This window comes from Athene noctua, chromosome 15 (genome assembly GCF_965140245.1).
Source record: "Athene noctua chromosome 15, bAthNoc1.hap1.1, whole genome shotgun sequence".
Classification (NCBI taxonomy): domain Eukaryota; kingdom Metazoa; phylum Chordata; class Aves; order Strigiformes; family Strigidae; genus Athene; species Athene noctua.
Genome location: NC_134051.1, coordinates 9,746,479 through 9,764,655, shown reverse-complemented (window position 1 = coordinate 9,764,655; position 18,177 = coordinate 9,746,479). Strand labels below are relative to the sequence as shown.

The window sequence follows — 18,177 nt, the reverse complement described above, 5'->3', positions numbered from 1 at the left end:
GACTCATCAGCAGTCCTGGGGGTTTCGAAGCTCTACACAGGGTCCCCTACGACCAGCGAGACAGCTCACATACTTCATGTTCCACATGTGCTTCAAGGCCGGCTAAGCTTCATCTAAACCACAACCTGAAGGTCTGAGAGACACCTTGAAGCCCTGCTTCTTTATATAGACATACAGGGTTACATTTAAACAGAAGACATATTTTTCTTCATGCTAATCCTCCAGAAAACCAGTTTGGTTTCCATTACTATAAATAACTGGGATTCTTGGTCTATTTTTTATCCCTTTGCATCTGATTATTTTCAGTAGAGTTCAAACTTTTTATGATATGCAGATTTTAACTAGAACATGACTTCTATTCGTATAGACTGCCATTATTATTAATAAGCCCACAACGGCCACATATAATGTAGAAGAATTTTATTCATACTGTAATCCTGTCCCATCATCCACTGCAAATATTACAATTATCTTTAAAATGTCATTGAATATCATTTTGTTCCACTTAAAGCATAAGAATCCTGGTGTTAAATTGTTACACTTCTCATGAGATTGCTTATAACAGAACCATAATTCAAATATATTTTCCATGAGCTGTAAAGGTTTAAAGCAAGAATGTGTTGTGTGTGTGTGCTCAAGTAACTTCTAAACAGTGAGGCTAATACCTGGTGTTTAACAAGAAATGTATCTTGCATGTTATGCAAAACACTCACAATTTTTTACCAATACAACAGAAATGCAATAGGTAAAAGATACATGAGTGACTGGTAATCTTTAAAAAATATTTCTTTTAAAAACTGCACAGGAGAATACAAAAACAGTGAAGCAAATCAAGAATTTTGCAAATGCTTATACATTTATATATATATATATAATGGGGGGCTGCCTATATAAATGTACGTGATAAAAATTGCAAGGTTGAAAAATTGAATGGTCATATTTAATAACACGTGCAAGAAGCATAACATAAACTTAATAAATAGTAGCAACGAATATACGCTGACAGGACCACTGAAAATATGCTGAAATAAATTAAGCACCTTGAAGTGATGAGAGGACTCTGAAGTCGAGAAGCAGTTAGCTCTGTAAAAACCACTGTGGGCAGCTACTGGAATATTGGCCCCTCTTGATGGGAGTCGATAGGAAATTCCCAAGTTAGTTTTTGTTAATTCCAAAGAAGAAAGCATTTGCATGTCAGTAGGCGTAATTTTAGCCATGTTCTTCACTAACACCTCTGGTTTCAAAAGGGAGATTGCCGCCTTACTTCATTGCATAACATTTGGCATGTAAAAGGTACAGAAAGTTCGTATTTACTCAGAAGAATGTTATCATAAAGAAGAAGTGTAGTTTTGCCACAACTGAAAAGTGGGCAGTGCTATTTAGGGCAGCTGAGATGCAGAACTTTGCTGCTGTTAGCAAGGAGAAGTTTTCCTTCAAAGGAAGAGCTTCACAACGAATAATCTAAATGATCCCATCCTCGAGGGCTGCGCAGCAGAGTAAGGTCTGGATCTGCAAAAAGCTCCATTCAGGAGGAGACCCACGTCTAGTCGGGACAGCAACAACTGCCAGCGCATCTGCCTGCCCCGGCAGGGACCTGCGCTCTAGGAGCTTCTTGCAAGATCCTGGTGCTTTTTGTTATGAGATACGTGTCTTTTGGAGGACAGGCAGCATTCTAAAGCATGTATTTGGCTTTCAGGAAATCCTAAAAAATCCTAAAATTTAGTTATGTACTGAAAGAAAGGCATCTGAATTTAATTAAGTGAACCTTATTAAAAACAAACTGGCGTTGTTGCCCCTGATGTACAACTGGCACCATCTCTTCAGCATTTCATACAATATTCAGAGAAGTGGCTGAGGACACTCTGCTGCCCATAAGTATGTTTTGAAGCCCACTTAATTCAGTGGAGAAGTTCCTGTTGGACTTCTAAGGGATCTAATGCAAACCCTCATTTAAAAAAGGCTGAGGACAAATAACTTCGGTCCTAAAGGTGCCATTTGAATTCTTACAAAACATTGTTCCTTGACCTCTTCACCCAGAAGACTGGAGCAGGCTGTTTGGCTTAGCATATCCTACAGAGCAGACCTGAAAGGGCTTGCAACACGGAGGAGTATGGCCCCTGTATCTAAGCCACAAACAAAATGACTCAAAAGCTCTACTTTTCCCTGGCTTGCTGGAATGATCAAAATCTTTCTCTGACCTTCCCTCTTAAACTGCCACTCACCCCGTGGGATTTCAGAAACCTCCAGCCCATAACCAGTGAAAAGTCTTTTAAAAGTGACAGGCAGAGGGACATCACTTGATCAAAGAAGCTTGACAAAAGGTGAATAAGACCAACCTCAAAGATAATAAGGGAAATAGAAATCCATATGAATTTTAAATAGTTAAAACCAGTTTTAAGCTATATGATCCAACAATAGGTAAAAATCTTGCCTGCAAGCCAAAAGCCTAATCTTTCCCAAAGCTGGTCTTATCCAAACAGTTGTCTTCCTATTTACATGATACATGAGATTTGAACTGACATCCAGTACGTGACATAAACAGAAAAAATACACATAAAATGCACATCTTTTATTTTTTTCTTCATAAAGCTATGGAGCTGCACAGAGCAAATTTAAGTGCACAAGGTCACACAAAGGCAGCTTTCCAGAGGAATCCTTCAGACGGTGAGCGAAATGAAACTGTTGTATCTCTGAATGTTTCTCTTGAGGATTTCGGAACAAGGGCCGAGCACGCGTTCGAAGCGCGGCCGATCCAGCTTCACACACTTCAGGGGTCCACGTGCCACCACCGTGGCAGCTCGGGGCCGATTGAGCAGTAATGCTATCTCACCTGGGAACAGGGACAAATACACTGTCACACACCCTGTGCCTCTTTTTCAGAGGGTGCATATTCGAGCTACCATCCAGTTGCTTTGGTTGTAGAACATCTCCCTTTATATATCTCTTGATAGACACTTTACATAATTCTGTTGACAGTACAAATGCATTACACATGCATAATGCATGCGTGTAAAATGCCTTTGAAAACAAATGCTTTCAGACTGTTTTGCTGATTCTGGATCTGTCTCCTATCAGCTACACTGGTGTAAACCAAGGAAGGGTTTCAGCTTCACTGAAATCTCTCCGTATCGCTGAAAGCAGCGGCTGACCTATGCATAACCCCTCGCTTGTAAAAGAGTGCTGTAAAAAAACACTAATTAACACAATAACTATTCGATACAAGTCCTTGTGTCTGTCTTTCTGAACCACAATTAAGCTTTTCTTACCAAAATAGTCTGATGGACCAAGTCTTCCAACTTCAACATACTCCTCGTTGTCAGACCTGCGCTGCAGAACAGAAGCTGTGCCCTGGGAAAGAGAAGTGCAGAAAGTCAAGCTGGCTTTCCTTAAACCTGTCTGCTTTAAAAAGTATCGAGTCCTGATTATTTCCTTTTGCATGTCACACCCCTTTAGTTCTGCTATGGGAGAGTTGACAATTTCAGTCAATTCTTTATATATGAATGAAAAGAACTAAAGGATAAAAAAAAAAAAATCCATCAGTGTGTGGTAAATGATTTCTCTCTTATGAACTGTTTGGATGTGGACAGTCAGCTCACACAGAAGAGGAACAGGACAGAACCCAGTAACACCTATTTAACTAATGCACATCATGCTGTGCAAATGTATGCTTTAATAGAATTTAAAAATATGCTCTGGGTGGATGCAGAACCTTCCAAGAGAACTGTAAAGATTTACATCAAAAGGACTAAAAAGGCAATTTTGCCAGTCACAATCTTGGGACACGATTTTGTAAGACAGCACCTAGTTTATTCCCCACCGGATCATTCACTGGATCTATTGCTGAAATGGTTGGTAAAGGGAGTTTTTAATGCTTTTTGCAACAAAGGATGATTTTTTTTTTAGTGGCTTTGCCCGCTTGCGGCCTGTAGTGATCTGGACACCTGCGAGTCAGTCGCTGGAAAGATGGAATGTGTCTTGTCTCCACTACCCTTAATAACTGCTGTACTTGACACATGCTAATACATGTCAAAACTCAGTTACAGTCTATTTAAACCTTCAAAGAGGTTTTACATGCAGAAATATTCTAACCTGGAGGAAATCTTAAATTATTGTGGCAAAAAGCTTTTGTAGAGGAATAGAGAAGGTATCTGCTTTTCTGGAAAAAAATTATAGTAACATATGAAATTATCTTCTGAGTCCAAACCAAAAGCATAGGGAAAGGCAAAATGTTAACATATTTTGATTTTAACTGAAATTAAAAAGATTTTTTAAAGCCAAGATTTTTAAATAGACTAGAGAGCCATTTTTAACAGTGCAGTTGGAGAGAATCAATGTTTCAATGTTTTTTAAAGATTTTCAGCTTGGAAAGTAATTTTAAGGGCTGATCCTGCCTCAGCCAGGACAGGGAAGGGGAGGAAGACTGATGCCAGTTATTGGAAAATATCAGAGCCCTCACTCTGCAGTTGACCACCCAAGCCTCGCGTTGCGGGGCCCATAACCAGCTGCAGGACCACCCCAGCTTGGAGCAAAACCTCCCCCCAGTGCAGAGTATTTAGTGCATATTCACTGGCTGCAAATATCCTGCAGCCTCCTTCCACCAAAAGAAACTTGTGTGCCTTTGGGTAGGGGGGGGGGGGACGGGACGACTTGAGGAGACACTGAGCACCCTGAAACAGCTTGGCTTCAGTGCAGCTAAAGGCACTCGGCACCCTGCAGAACCAGACTGCACCTTTGCACTAACACATCACCATCGAGTTACAAATCTGAACAGTAACGTAAGGCTGCTTCAGTTCTGGCTTCTGCTTTTCTAGGACCTGGGGGCCCAGGAATTACCAACAGCAGTAGAATATCCACTATTATGCATCAAATGATCATAATTTGCTTTCTTCTGAACAAGCACAACTAAGCTGCTGTAATACTGTTGTATTGCATCATGCTCTATTTCATAACAGGGTTATTTTTAAGCTCATATACTTCACAAATTGCTGGGGCACTCTCTAGGTTAACTTATGTGCTACATAAATGAAGAGGTAAATTTTATTTCTTCCGATGCCAGGAACCAGAAACAAAAAACAAATAGTGTATTATTTGATACATGCTAAACAGATGATGTTTTTTATACTGACTTGGATGTATATCAAATTAATCTAGCACATTAAAAGTTATAATTTCTCATTTTGCCCATTAGCAGTAACCCGTGCTTAGTATAAATCCCCTAGATATCAGACTGTCAACACGTTACACTGGTTATGACAATTTACCATTCCACCCCATCAGCTACATGCCATATCAGTATTACAAAAATACTGAAGAAACACCAGGGCTGTAAATCCAGGTACATTTGAAAACAAACACAAAAATCTTCTCAGCTTCAATGCTTCCAGTCTTAATATGCCAGGCAGCTGATAGCAGAAGATACAGAACTGTGTGCTTGGCACAACATGCTTGAGTAATGACACCTGAACTGGGCAAGGTTGTTCAAAAATAAGCCGAAAATCCAGGGGAAGGTTGGTTTTGGTCTTTTGTGGGGTTTATTTAGGGTTTTATCTACTATTAAAACATGACATGCACATAAAACTGTCCACAGAAGTGTAAGGCTATCCACAGAACTAACTGGAAGAACTGGATATAAGAAAGTGATTTGGTGCCTGTCAAGTTTCCAGAAAAAATTCCTTATCCTTGATATAACTAAACTGTTCCGCCAAAGTTGCTGTTTTCCAAGATCTTCCAGTAAATCTGCAAGGGCATGAAAATGCAAAGATAGTGTAATGAGTTTTGTTATTCACACTTACTGCAAGATTTCAGAACAAACACACACTCACATGCAGCATTCTCGGAAATACCCCATACAGGGAATATCGACCTCCCTCTTGCCAAACTTCAGATCAGGTGCAGCTCACTAAGTCGATGCTGTTCTTACAGCCTGTGCAGTGTAGATGGATTCAGCTTCAGAATCGCTTCCAGCCCCTGTCCTCCTCTGTGTCCCCATCTGGAGCCTGGCAAAACCCTAACCCCTTGACCCAAATAGCTGTCTGCAATCCATGTCTCCAGTCTCTTTCCCAAAACTATTTTTTAAAAGAACTTTTATTACAGATGTTTTATTACATAAAACAAAAAAAAAATCCCCAAAGTAATCATATTGACTGCCCAGGTCAAATGAAGAAAGGACTCGATTCCCCACTGCCTACCTTGAGCATGTTGCTGTAAAGGTAATCACAATATCAAGCAATATTGCTTTCATCTCCCCAAGTGTCAGCTTTTATTGTGGCTAATATTTTTTTGACAGGGTCCATATGATATAGGACTCCAATAAGTCAGTCTTCTGAAGCAATTTCTTCCACTGTTCCACTACAGTCGGTCTTTTTAATCCAAGAAACACCATGATATCTGTTGGAGGAGGACAGATGTGTCTGGCCTCCACAATAAACACTTGGCTTGGCAGGATAAAGCAATGCATATTCCAGATACATATTTTTCCACTCTTGTTTTAACAGTCACATAGGCTTTTCCCGTTGCCCAGTGAGAACAGGTCGATCATGGAGCAAAAGAAGTTTCCTGAAACCCTGACAGTGAGCACCCAGATGTAAGATCTGATTACGCCGCTTGGCCTCTCATTGCACCAGTCACCAGCCCCACAAGGACATCCTGGAGCATTGTCAGAGTGACCTCCACGGGAAGACTGTCCACACCATGAAACAAAGAAGATGTATTTATAATTATCCATCTGTATCACCTTCACTTTGCGTGTCTTATCTCTGGAATCAATGCTATCCTGACTGTATTAGAATCCAATTGTAGATGACTAGTGTAACCAAGGCAAAAATAATACAGAAATAAAATAATACAGAATAAAATACTACAGAAACAATCCTTTATTACCTGTATACTTAATGAAGTTGTGATAGTAAATGAATTTGGTGCTGACCCCTACCCTTGCCCCCATTGCAGGTTTCATGGCTGTACTTCATTTCACTTTACTTGTCAAGTTTTTCCGACACACTTTCTGAGCTTTCTATCCTTCTTGTGCTTCAGCAAACCCTACCTCCTATAAATGATACGACTGAATAAATCTCCTGAGCCCTGTCCCAGGAGGTATGGGCATTATCTAGCAAGGATTAAAGGGGCTTACCACTCTCAGTCCCAAAAGCATTTGGGAAAGATTCCCCCTTACATGGCCGCAAAACTTGGCAAGATCAGTCTCTGAAATAAACTGCACGATCCTAGATTTGCAGGCTTAGACTATTTAGTGCTGCTCAATTTAAGATACTGTCTTGTACACTGATAGCCATTTCAGCCTCCTACACCACCAAGAAAAGCCTACAGAGCACAGGCTCAAAGACTGTCAAGAAGTTTGACACCATTTAATAAATCAGCACTCTGTGATGGTACTGACCTGAAGGCAGACAGGCATGTCTTTCTGCTAGCAGATGCCTGGGAGTGAAATTATGATCTTTGGTGGATCCAGGAATATTCCCTTTCACTCACTGGGGAGTGCCTGTATTCCCAGGAACCAATATCATTAACCTTCTCTCCTCTCCTCCAAGTAAATACAGGCATCTTATTGCAAAAACAACAAGAGTAGCAGTTCCAAAAGCAATGTGCCATCACCAGCTCTCTGCCATCCTCACCCCACGCACCTGCTTACTCCCTCTATCACTGCTCTGTCACGGTGCTGAGAGTATTTATTTGATTCTTTCAAATGCACCAGCAGTTTGTTTTTTAAAAATTTATGGCCTAGATACAGCACCATAATTTAAAATATAAAAAATAAATTAAGGTTTATAATCCATGAGCTCCAATCCTCTCCAAAGTAATGAGATTTTGATAGATGTTTCACTTTTAAAATATCAGACCATATGGATGAGTGAGACATCCTACAGTGTAAAGACAGTGACCCATCCGGATCAACACTGAGATTCCCAGGCTTTATCCTGCATGTACTTACAAGCACTCATTGCTTCAGGAACCCTACTTTTATATTTAAGTATGAATCCTATAGCCAGCAGTTGGACTAAGTAGCCTGGCTACAAAAGGCAAGTGTTGATGATGCTAAAAACTGAAATCCTGTATTTTTCCTCTATTTCAGGTCAGCGGATTGGATGGGATAATTCCCGAGCAGCACAAGGCAAAATGGGGCAGACAGTGATGTGTCTGTGTTACCTCTGGGTGGGACAGGCTGTGCAGTATGGTCCTTCCCCAGGGCCAGTGGGTAGGAACAGAAATTCAGCACCGTTTTAAAAACTTTTTTGTTTAAAAGTCAATCTTGTTCATGTTTTGGTTTTGCTGGTCTAACCTCCCATTATTAAAATATAGCAATCAGTAAAAAATATAGTGAGGCTCCATCTGTAATAAAGGACATATTTATCATTATAAAATTGAAGAATATTTATCCTACCATGAGAGTATGCAATGTCAATGTCTACTTTTTTTGATACACCAAGTATACAGAAGAAATTTCTACATTTAGAAGAAAATAATTTCTTTAAAGGAAAGTTACTATTTCTATTTCCATTTTTATTTCATACTTTTACTTGCTGATTTTTTAAAGAAAAGCACAGAAGACAGGTTTTTTTCCCCATGCCCTCAAAATGTTACATTTTTATCCTAGTTTTCAGCTTATAAAGTTTTTCTAGCCTATATTGATTTCCTCTTCACCATCCACTAGAAAAGAGCAGTGCAGTCTATAGAATTAGAGATGGAAAAGGTCAGGCTGATCCATCTGCTCTTGCTACTAACTCTATCAATTGCTATTATGAACATACCTTTGCTCCTTCTCACTTTGTTAATCCGCACACTCCATAATTCACACATTCAAAAGATAAGTTTCTCCTCACTCCACAATCACACAAACCCTCATTATATGTTGCTATTAAATCTTTGCGAAGTTACTACAAAAGAGGAAAGAAGAGGCTGTGAAGTGGTATGAAATGCTCCTGTTCACACAGTGACGCTAGAACAGATCTGAAATGAATTAAAAGCTCTTTCACACAGCATGATTCTAGGAGTATTTTATTTAATTGCAGACAAGATGAGGCTTGTGGAAGTAATACTCTTTTCTTAAATCAACAAGCACAGCTAGAGAAGGGAGAAGAGCTTTTGGGCACACATGCCTGTCTTCAAGTTGCCTATTTCTCCAGATATACCTAATAAAATATACTATTCACCTATCTACAAACACTGTCTGCACAATGGTCTTACACTATAATTGCTACAACCACAGCAGGTTGCACCATGTTTACTCATATCTGCCTGCTTACTGGTTCATGCATGTGAATAAATCATTCACAGAGCATCTCCAAATCATTACTTTAAATTAGGGAGAGTCTAAGGCTACAGCTCCTGATGCTAGGAAACTCCTGGAAATAGTGATTGCCTGGTGAATCTGCAAGACCTGCTAAGGTCTGTCAGCTAATGTTGCACCCTCCACTTCAAAAAATTTATCATTTTAATCAATTTGGTCTTCTGATGTGAAACCTCAAACAACTTTGGTCCAGGTTGGCAAACTTTACCTTTATGACTATTCTTTACGATGTGCCTGCTGTAATGACTGTTGGGTAAGGACTACAAGAACAGACCCCAGGTTTGCACTGACTGAAAAAGTGGTGGTTGTTTGGTTTGCTTGTTTCTCTAGCAAGTGAATTCTCTTCTGTGTCCATTAGGGTTCACTACAGATTACAGTGCGAGACAATGCACAAGCTAATGAGCTACTGAGAGCTTTTGAAAACAAATATACAACTTTTTACACATTCAGCTTTTTTAATTTGGCCATGACTCTGGAAATCTGGAGTGCCACTGATTTCAGTGGATTTTCAGAAAGCCAGTACCTTGGGAGTATCATTAGGATTAATAATGCAAGGTCAAATGAGCTCAAAAGGCAACACTAGAGTAACAACATGTGCACTGTGATACCCATACAATCTTCCCGAGAGAGAGAAGCGCTGCAAAAAGTGCCTTCACACCCCAACCACTGCGCTGTCAGTGGATATGATTATCATTATAACATTGATGCATCATATTCTTATTGGCCATAATTCTCAACAACAGTAATGCACACTGCAGTCTAGTAGCAAAGATGGAAAGCAAACATCACCACCCAGCTGGCACGGATCCTAGACATCAGCTCTACAGCCATGCCTGGTATCAAACAATCTGCAGTTCACCGTGTGTACCAGCTGTATCTACCTGCGTAAGACTATTGTACGTGTGTCTAAACTTCCACCATTTCTGCTACTTAGGCACATTTATATTAGTTTAAGAATAACATCCAGACTCAGAGGAACAAAGCTGTCTAGAGCAGTCACCAAAATAGCCACAAACATAAAGGTACTTTTAAAAATTACAATCAATCATAAACCTAGTGTAGCTTAAAACAGCAGAAACAACTGAGCCACAGGGCATTTCCTAGGGATATACGAGAGGCCAGGGTTAAGGCCCAGACATGACTACACCCAGCCCATCATTAATCACCAGGAAACACCTTTGCCTTGATAGTTTAGTATTTAAAATCATAGATGTTTGACATGGGAAGACCTTTTCAATCATTCTGTTCATCCTCCTATTGCAGTATCTCAGACAACCTTCCTCTTCAGTGTTTCTTTGATACAGTCTGCATTAAACCTGTGCTGTACCTATGTATTCCCCCTGAAGTAAAAGAAATGTTATTAATATGGAAGAAGACAAGATTCAGGCGGAGAGAGACCAGTAAACGGTGAAAACCTGAAAGAAGCAGAACACACTGCACCGACTGAAATTTGCTTCATGCATGGAGACCCTCTGCAATACTTAGGCAAAATAAAGTGGGTTTTGCACACAGAATAAAAAATTGGGATTTTTTTTGTTAAGCCTTTTCTGTTGAAAGGCTTGTCAGAATTAAACCATGAAGTTTTATAGCATTTTGACTTCAAAATGTTGCCCTTGAGCCACAGCAGCAGAGCTAACATCAGGCTAGATCACAAAGGTGCGTATCCATGTGTTGGGGGACTCAAGACTTCATCGGCAGTCATCATCATCATCCTCCATCATCAGACGGAGGGACACCACAGTGACCTCCGTGCTCCCCAGCCTCAGTGCCACCGTAGTCCCATGCTTTTCTTCCATACCACCAGTTGCTCACGGGGACTGGGAAGCCTGGGACCGAGGGGATGGTGACAGAGGGATAAGGATACCAGCTCTGAGCCCTGGGAGGAGCCCCTTGCCTGGGGTGTGATCCTCCTTGGCTAGTTGTCCTGGCCCCATGCCCAGAAATCTGGGAAGCAGTTGCACCACAGCCCAGCCTTTGGGATCCCCCTGAATTTGTATCTTTACTCCATTCTAGGATTTTAGTTGCCCCTTTTATTACACATTCAGTCCACCTGTCGCAGGGGTGACAAAAAGCAGATCCACTCAGTGAAGGTGGGCTCAGATGCTGGGCTTTAATGAATCATCTCAGTGATACTTGGCCTTGACTAATCAGTAGCTTCTGTGGGAAAACAACTGAATTAATATTCATCCCGGTGCCAGATTTTAAAGACTGTCTGTGCCAAGCACTCTGGATTATTGGCAACAAGGCACTGTTTTCCTCCCTCAGACATGTCAGCGTACAAAGCAATAAAAGTCACAAAGGAAAAAAAATGTTGCATTTTAGAGATTCTTTCTTTCTACAAAGCTAGCCATTATCTTCACTCTCTCTGAAGCCAGGAAACATCCACTGAGTCAACATAAAAGTGACTCTATAATGGGTTATTCATCAACTGTTCATATTTGTGACTGACCTGACAGGGCTCATCTCCTGGAAGCAGACAGTGCAGAGCGCTACCACCTACAGCAGGGCAGGGTTGAATGTACGGGACAGAAAACAAGAAAACAGTGCTGAACCTCCCTCACCCTGCCCACAAAATCCTTTCTGGTGAAAATCGTTTTTAGCTGTTAATGTTGTTTTACGGCCCAATTACTCCTACCACCATCTGCTTCATTGTGAAAACATTCTGTAGATGCTGAAGTAACCAGACCAAGCAAAAGGCTGAGACAGACATCGTCATTAAAGCCTCATAACTAATGCTGAGACCAGGGCTGGGCGAGCAGCTGTGGCCAGCTAGGGCAACAGCTTCTGAGCAAGCAATAAAACTTGGAGCAAACTGGGGGAAGGAGAGAAGAGAGTTTATCACAGAGATGAGAAAAATCCCCCATGGAAAAGCTCTCCTTAAGTCCCTTCAGTTGGTGAATGTTGTGCATTCAAAGGACCAAATTCTGAAATTCAGAAGAAAAAAATTAATGCGCTCAAAGCTGCCTTTTCCTGGAGCACACTGCAGAGAGCCCTGCATGCTCCACAAAATCCACACTGCACAGCTAATGAATGAGCCCTAAGGGGTATATTCCTTCAGCAAATCTGCAGTCATCTCAGCTGTATCTTCTCTTCAGGGAGACAAAAGCTATCCCAGTAAGGGACAGCTTTAACATGATCTAGAGAAAGGGATGAACTCCAGCAGGGATTAGGAAATTCTCCATTCCTCTTCCACCACGTTGGACACCACTATATTTCAGGTCTTGTTCATACTGCAGTATTTTTGCTTAAAGACAGAGAAGCACTCCTCAGGATGGGGCTCCTAGCTCCTAAAACAGCAGATGCCTTTAATTTCAGTTCAGATTTAACGTGCTTCAGGACATAAAGTTCTTGGTCATGTTGACTAAGTGCTTTGCATCAGGGCTTGTGAGCTCAGTCTTCAATGCCAAAAGAGCTTATAAGGATCCTGAGAACCTCCTGAAAACCTTGAGGGGTAAACAGCCTGTGCTGCTCTCCTTACTCACACAGAGAGGTGTTTTGTTACCAGGGAACCTCCACTACTTTTGCAGATTTCCATGGTAGGAAGACCGTGGAAGACTGTGTACCAGGCTGAAGAGAGGAGTCACAGCATCAACCATACCTTAAAGCAAGTATTAGCTAAGTAAAAAGCCACAGGCTGTTTTGAACACAGAGAAAATCTAGCACTCAGATTTTTATGAAAATTCAAATGGAGCATGTATATATTAAGAATGAAACTGCCAATTACTAACTTTGTGTTTTACTTCTGTGCACACCAAATGATCTCCCAGTTTTCCACGTATCCTATAGTGGTAAGAGGCCAGGGTGTGTCTGTATTTCCAGCATAAACTTCAATTTTATGGGTTTACAAATCAGATGTTTTAAATTACAGCTGAATGAGACTGAAGACTCCTACACAAGTTGTCATGTCAAAAGTGAACTGGGGAAACATTCATATGTATTTTTTTGCGCTGGGTATAGCATGTGCAAAAGAGAGGTTATGAAAACTACTTTTAAGCCTTTGAGAATAGTATGGCTACACTGCATCCTCTGGTGGTTTTGCTTTAAGACCTAAGTTTACCAACATCCCAGTGACACAGAGCAACACAGCAAGTCCTGCATGTACCTCATGATGCTGGCATAAGCAATGTTCTCAGTCGCAATGTCCTGGAAGACCACTAGCATATCACTCCTCAGCTGCCATTCTAGCCCTTTGGGACTGCTGATAGCATCACTCCTGGGATGGCTTTTATGTTACAGCTAAGGATCAGCAATTCTAGGGCTACTTTCCAAGAGAATACAAATCCTTTGAACTATGTAGCCAGAGACACTGCAAATATTCCTTTAGCCAGTAAATAATCTTGATTTTTTATTATTTGCCAACCTTTGATATATGAAAATCTTCTATACAAAAACAAGGGAAGAAATAAACAAATTTCAGACAGCAATAGAAGTGCAAGTGACTTCCACATAGTCTGCAGCAGAAAATAACACCCATCATTTCTGGATGATAAAAATTAACATAAAAGGACAGTCAGTTGATGTGTTAGCCTGGGATGCTGATCACAGGGCTAACACTGCTTCTCTGCCTTAGATCTTTGTGAGCAAAACCATGAAGGTTCAGACCTTCAGGGTACCTAATTCCCATCGATTGTTTTCAGCAAGAATGAAGAACTAAATACTTGTGCCTGTGCTTCAGATCCCACCACGCCACATGACCCCACCATGCCACATGGGAGGTTGCTTCATGCACCTCATCACACAGGTGTGGTAAGGATAAACCCCACAGAGTTCATGAGATGTCCATGTAAGTAGCTAAGGTGAAATGAGCTGGTTAAAAGGTTACATATATTATATACTACAGTTATTATGACTCAACATTATTTGGACATACTACATGGATGTACCAATCCAGGTGACAATTTTTTTCCATAACAAACTACTGGCTCTGTACATTGCTTTTACATTGTTTTCCTACCCATCAGACTTCTTTTTTAAAAAGCTTAATTTTCATAATATTAAAAACTAGCTGATCTTAATGGTTTTGAAGAAGGATGATGCAAGAGGACTTAATTCTGATTGTGGACTCAAGATTGAGTCATGACTGGGTCTGACAGTATTTTTCTAACTGTACATTTTTAAACTATTATACATTATTCTCCAGTCTCTGAGTTCATAGCAACTCACAGAATTTACATACAGTTGTCCTGGTTTCTGCCACAAATGAGGAACAAAATCTGCAAAGTTCTAAAATAGACTAGAAATATTGGCTAATCTTATTTCACAAAATTGTAAAGAAAATGGTCCACTGTACATCACTTCTGAGGTTTTAGATTTTGAAAAATTTACCATAGGTGACTGCACTGCGGTGGTTATTAGTGGGGGCAGAGAAAGAATTGGAAGGAAAGGCCAAAAGCTGCAGTCACTGACAGGTATTCCACCACTGGTGGGAAGAAGGGGAGCAGCCAGTCTCTTCCTATGAAACACTGTCCCTTTCTGACAGAGGAGAGATAAGGATATGCTCAAGGTTGCATGTACATGGATATTGCATGTATGTGCAGCCTGATCCACTGCCCATGGAAGTCAAAGTCAAACTGAGTGTAACAAGAGCTGGACTAAGCTGACATTTTAGTTCCTTTGACTCCACAAAATACTTCACCTCCATCCCTAGTCAGGATGGGACCCAATCACACACTTAACTTTCAATCTTTGACATCAGCTGGCAATTAAAAATGCCATCCCGAACAAAGATGAACTTGGATGCAGAGCCAATGGAAATGCTATTGCTCCAGCACAACTAGGTCATATCTAGAAAACTGAATGTACCTTTCCTGTAAGAGCTCTATGGGAAACAATGTCTCTGCAGTTAAAAATAAGCAAAGTACAGAGACCCCTGTGACTGCTGGCTCTGTTTATTCAGTATATTTTGTTTATTAGGTATATTAGAAGTCCCTGTAGACTGCCTTTGACAAACATTTTCATTATCAACAAAATCCCGGTAACACTAAGCAGTTCAGATTGTAGCCTTTGAAACTCCTTCTCTAGACAACATTCATCTTCCTAATTAATAATTAATCACACTGTGTTTTTAAGGAGATTATCAGGTGTGATAGCAGAGTGTGCCTAAGGCAGTGACTTTATTAACCATGCGGAAGAAGTTTACTTTGTAGTTCTCCTGCCTGTCGCAGGGGTAGGTGCCAAAGGGGTCTCTCTTAGGTTAGAAAGTCAAAGAGCAACAATTTAGAGCAGGAAACAATTGGGCTCTTATTTTACTTTTTCCTTTTCCTTCTTAAGGAGCTTTGAAACCATAAATCTTCAGATGCTTGTTGTGCAATTTAAGACTCAAGTCGACTTTTCCTACAAAAAGGCCCCGTTCTGTGAAGAACAGAGCGCCCTTCCGAGCTAGACCGAGGACCTTCCTCTGTCAGTGCACGTTACCATGGTAGGAAGAGTTTACAAACACTGTTCCACCTACAAGGCTTTGAACTGCATTTGTGCAGAGACACTCCATAGCGTGCCAAGAGTGTCAGCAGGGCTGGAAACACTGATTTCACCTACAGGACAATATCTCAAGTACACTCTCAGCAAGAACTCGCAGCGGATCCTGCCCAGACCGGAGCCAGTTTGTGGCCCTGACTTGAAATGTCAACAGCAGCCTGAAAGCTAGCAGCCCCTCAAGGATTACAAGACTGTTTTCAGTGTGATCAGCCAAGAATAGTGCTGGGCAAATAATCATTACCTATTAATTTGATTCATTTCTGTCAGTGAGGCAGCTCTGTGCAGTAATTCTAGATGGATTTGTGTACTATCATTGAAATTTTTTCTTTTATTTGTCAGACTTGCTAATCCCATTGCCTGGTTTCAGTAGTGACAGATAATTTATGCCTTTTCTCATTAAGATCCTCCTCACCTTTATGAAGTATCATTAGGATTATTCCCACTGATGAGGAAACAGGGAGGATAATGGTCTGCCCACAGACTGGACTGATAACAGAGGTGAGACTGAAAATCAGATGCCCTGACTCTGCCTCCTCTCTAACCAGCAGGATAATAACAAAGAACACAAATTCCCATCTTTTTTGAAGTGCTTTTCACAAAGGAGCGGCATGAGGAGGGTGCAACTACCCCCTCTAACATAGCACTAATCTGCAATTAAATATACTAGTTTTTAAAGTTAAAAACAAAAATCTATGTAAAACTACTTGATACAATGGGTCCATTTCTCCTTGACTTTTCTCCTGTGTATTATCTTCTATTTTTAGGTCTTTTATTTTTAGGCTGCTGCATGCTATTGCTGGGCAGCTTGACCAACTATTAATTGGAAATGTTCTACTTCTCATGCAGTTTTATTTCTTTGCTTTCTACACCACTTAAACCAAACTGTCCTCTGAGGAGATGACAGGCTGTGGAGAGCACATGTAAAGGACACTTAGAAGCTGTGCTTTTTGGGCACAGTGTGGCACTATTATAAACCTTTTGCTGTTCCACACCTGTGTATGTTTGTGTCTGTCTGTGCATTTTTCTTAAGTCATGTCAAACTTTACGGAGTATTAGGGCCATATGGCAGCAGTTCAGCAAGCTCCCAGTAAGCAGCTGAGATTACAAGACTCCCTGAGCACAGTCAGTGGAGTCCTGTGATAATATCCGTGTGCCGTATATAGTGCTTGGTCATGACAAGTAGATCCAAATGATCTGACATGGGGAGGGATGGGAGCTGGAAAACCCAGAGCTGCACTTCACGGCTGCAGGTCCCCACATTTTTGGCAGCTGCATTAGGGACTTCGAGGTACTGTGCCACCCAGCCAAGTTCAAGGCTGAACTTAAGAGAGTGGTACATGATCATAACCGCTATTTTTAATACTATTGTCATTACTTTTCTCAGTAACCTAGACAACAGCAAAAACCTCATTTCTTTCCAGTTTCAGAGCACTACTACACTAGTTTGAACTACTAAAGTCAGTGGCAAAGCATGAGTCGGGAACAAAATCAGCTCCTGTTCAATTGGCATTTCATTTAAAGGGACTTAACATTTGCTGGGATATTTAACTCCACAAAGCTCACATGCCTTTGCAAGCTACCACTTTAAAATGCTAGCTAAAAATATTTGCGTTATCTGAAGTCAGATGAATAAATCGTCCCTACTGCTGGGTACACAGTGTGGCAGTGTACAATACAACTGCAAATTTATTTGTTAGAAACTGTACATCTGTTATGATTTATGCTTGCCAAAATATAATTCTTTATGGCAACAATTGTTTCATGGTGCTTAAAGTTTTTCACCTCTGTGCCAGGAATCTCATATGGGATAATTCCATGACCTTGGAATCCAGCAGATACATTCCACATCTGTCTGGTCTGGGAAAGCCCAAGTTTGTTGTGTGAAAACTGTAGTGGGAAAATAACGCCTGAATATATCTGAAAATACAGAAACTGCAGGGCTACTTCTTTTCTTTTTTTAATTACTAGTTTCAAGTGCAGTAAATCAATCTCACAGAAGCAGTTACTTTGCTTTTGTAAGCAGACATTCACTTCTGATCCTATCTCCAAATTAAGGAATATGGTATAAACATTAAAATAATTCTATCTCTGGAAAAAATCACAGCCTTTAAATATTAAAACTAGATCTTACTGAAGGCTGCTTGCGATTTAAATGGAAAAGCACCCAACCTACTAAAAGTAAACATCTTACTGGTGCCTGTGAAGATGTAGGGTGGCAGAAAAACTGTAGCTGCCCTGGAATCTCAGGGTAATACTTTTCTCATTAGACTTTTTAACAAAAAATGAACCATATACAGGTTTGTGAGCAGTGAACTTAAAAAGCCCTGGTTTCCTGTGACTCTTCCCTGTGCACATTTTCTGTTATTCTGATAACTGGGCTGAGCTCCCAATGCAGCCTTGCT

The 18,177-nt window shown here is 40.7% G+C and overlaps 1 protein-coding gene across 1 annotated transcript in view; it reads right to left on the bottom strand.

The window, feature by feature from the left end:
- Positions 1-403: 403 nt before the first annotated feature.
- PRKAR1B (protein kinase cAMP-dependent type I regulatory subunit beta) overlaps positions 404-18,177 on the bottom strand; it is a 99,487-nt gene continuing 81,713 nt past the window's right edge. The window contains exons 10-11 of the mRNA XM_074919407.1: positions 3,267-3,348; positions 404-2,830 (exon numbers count right to left, since the gene is read on the bottom strand). Of these exons, the coding sequence (XP_074775508.1) occupies positions 2,658-2,830; positions 3,267-3,348 (255 nt within the window). The 3' untranslated portion in view covers positions 404-2,657. The remainder of the gene's footprint in view (positions 2,831-3,266; positions 3,349-18,177) is intronic.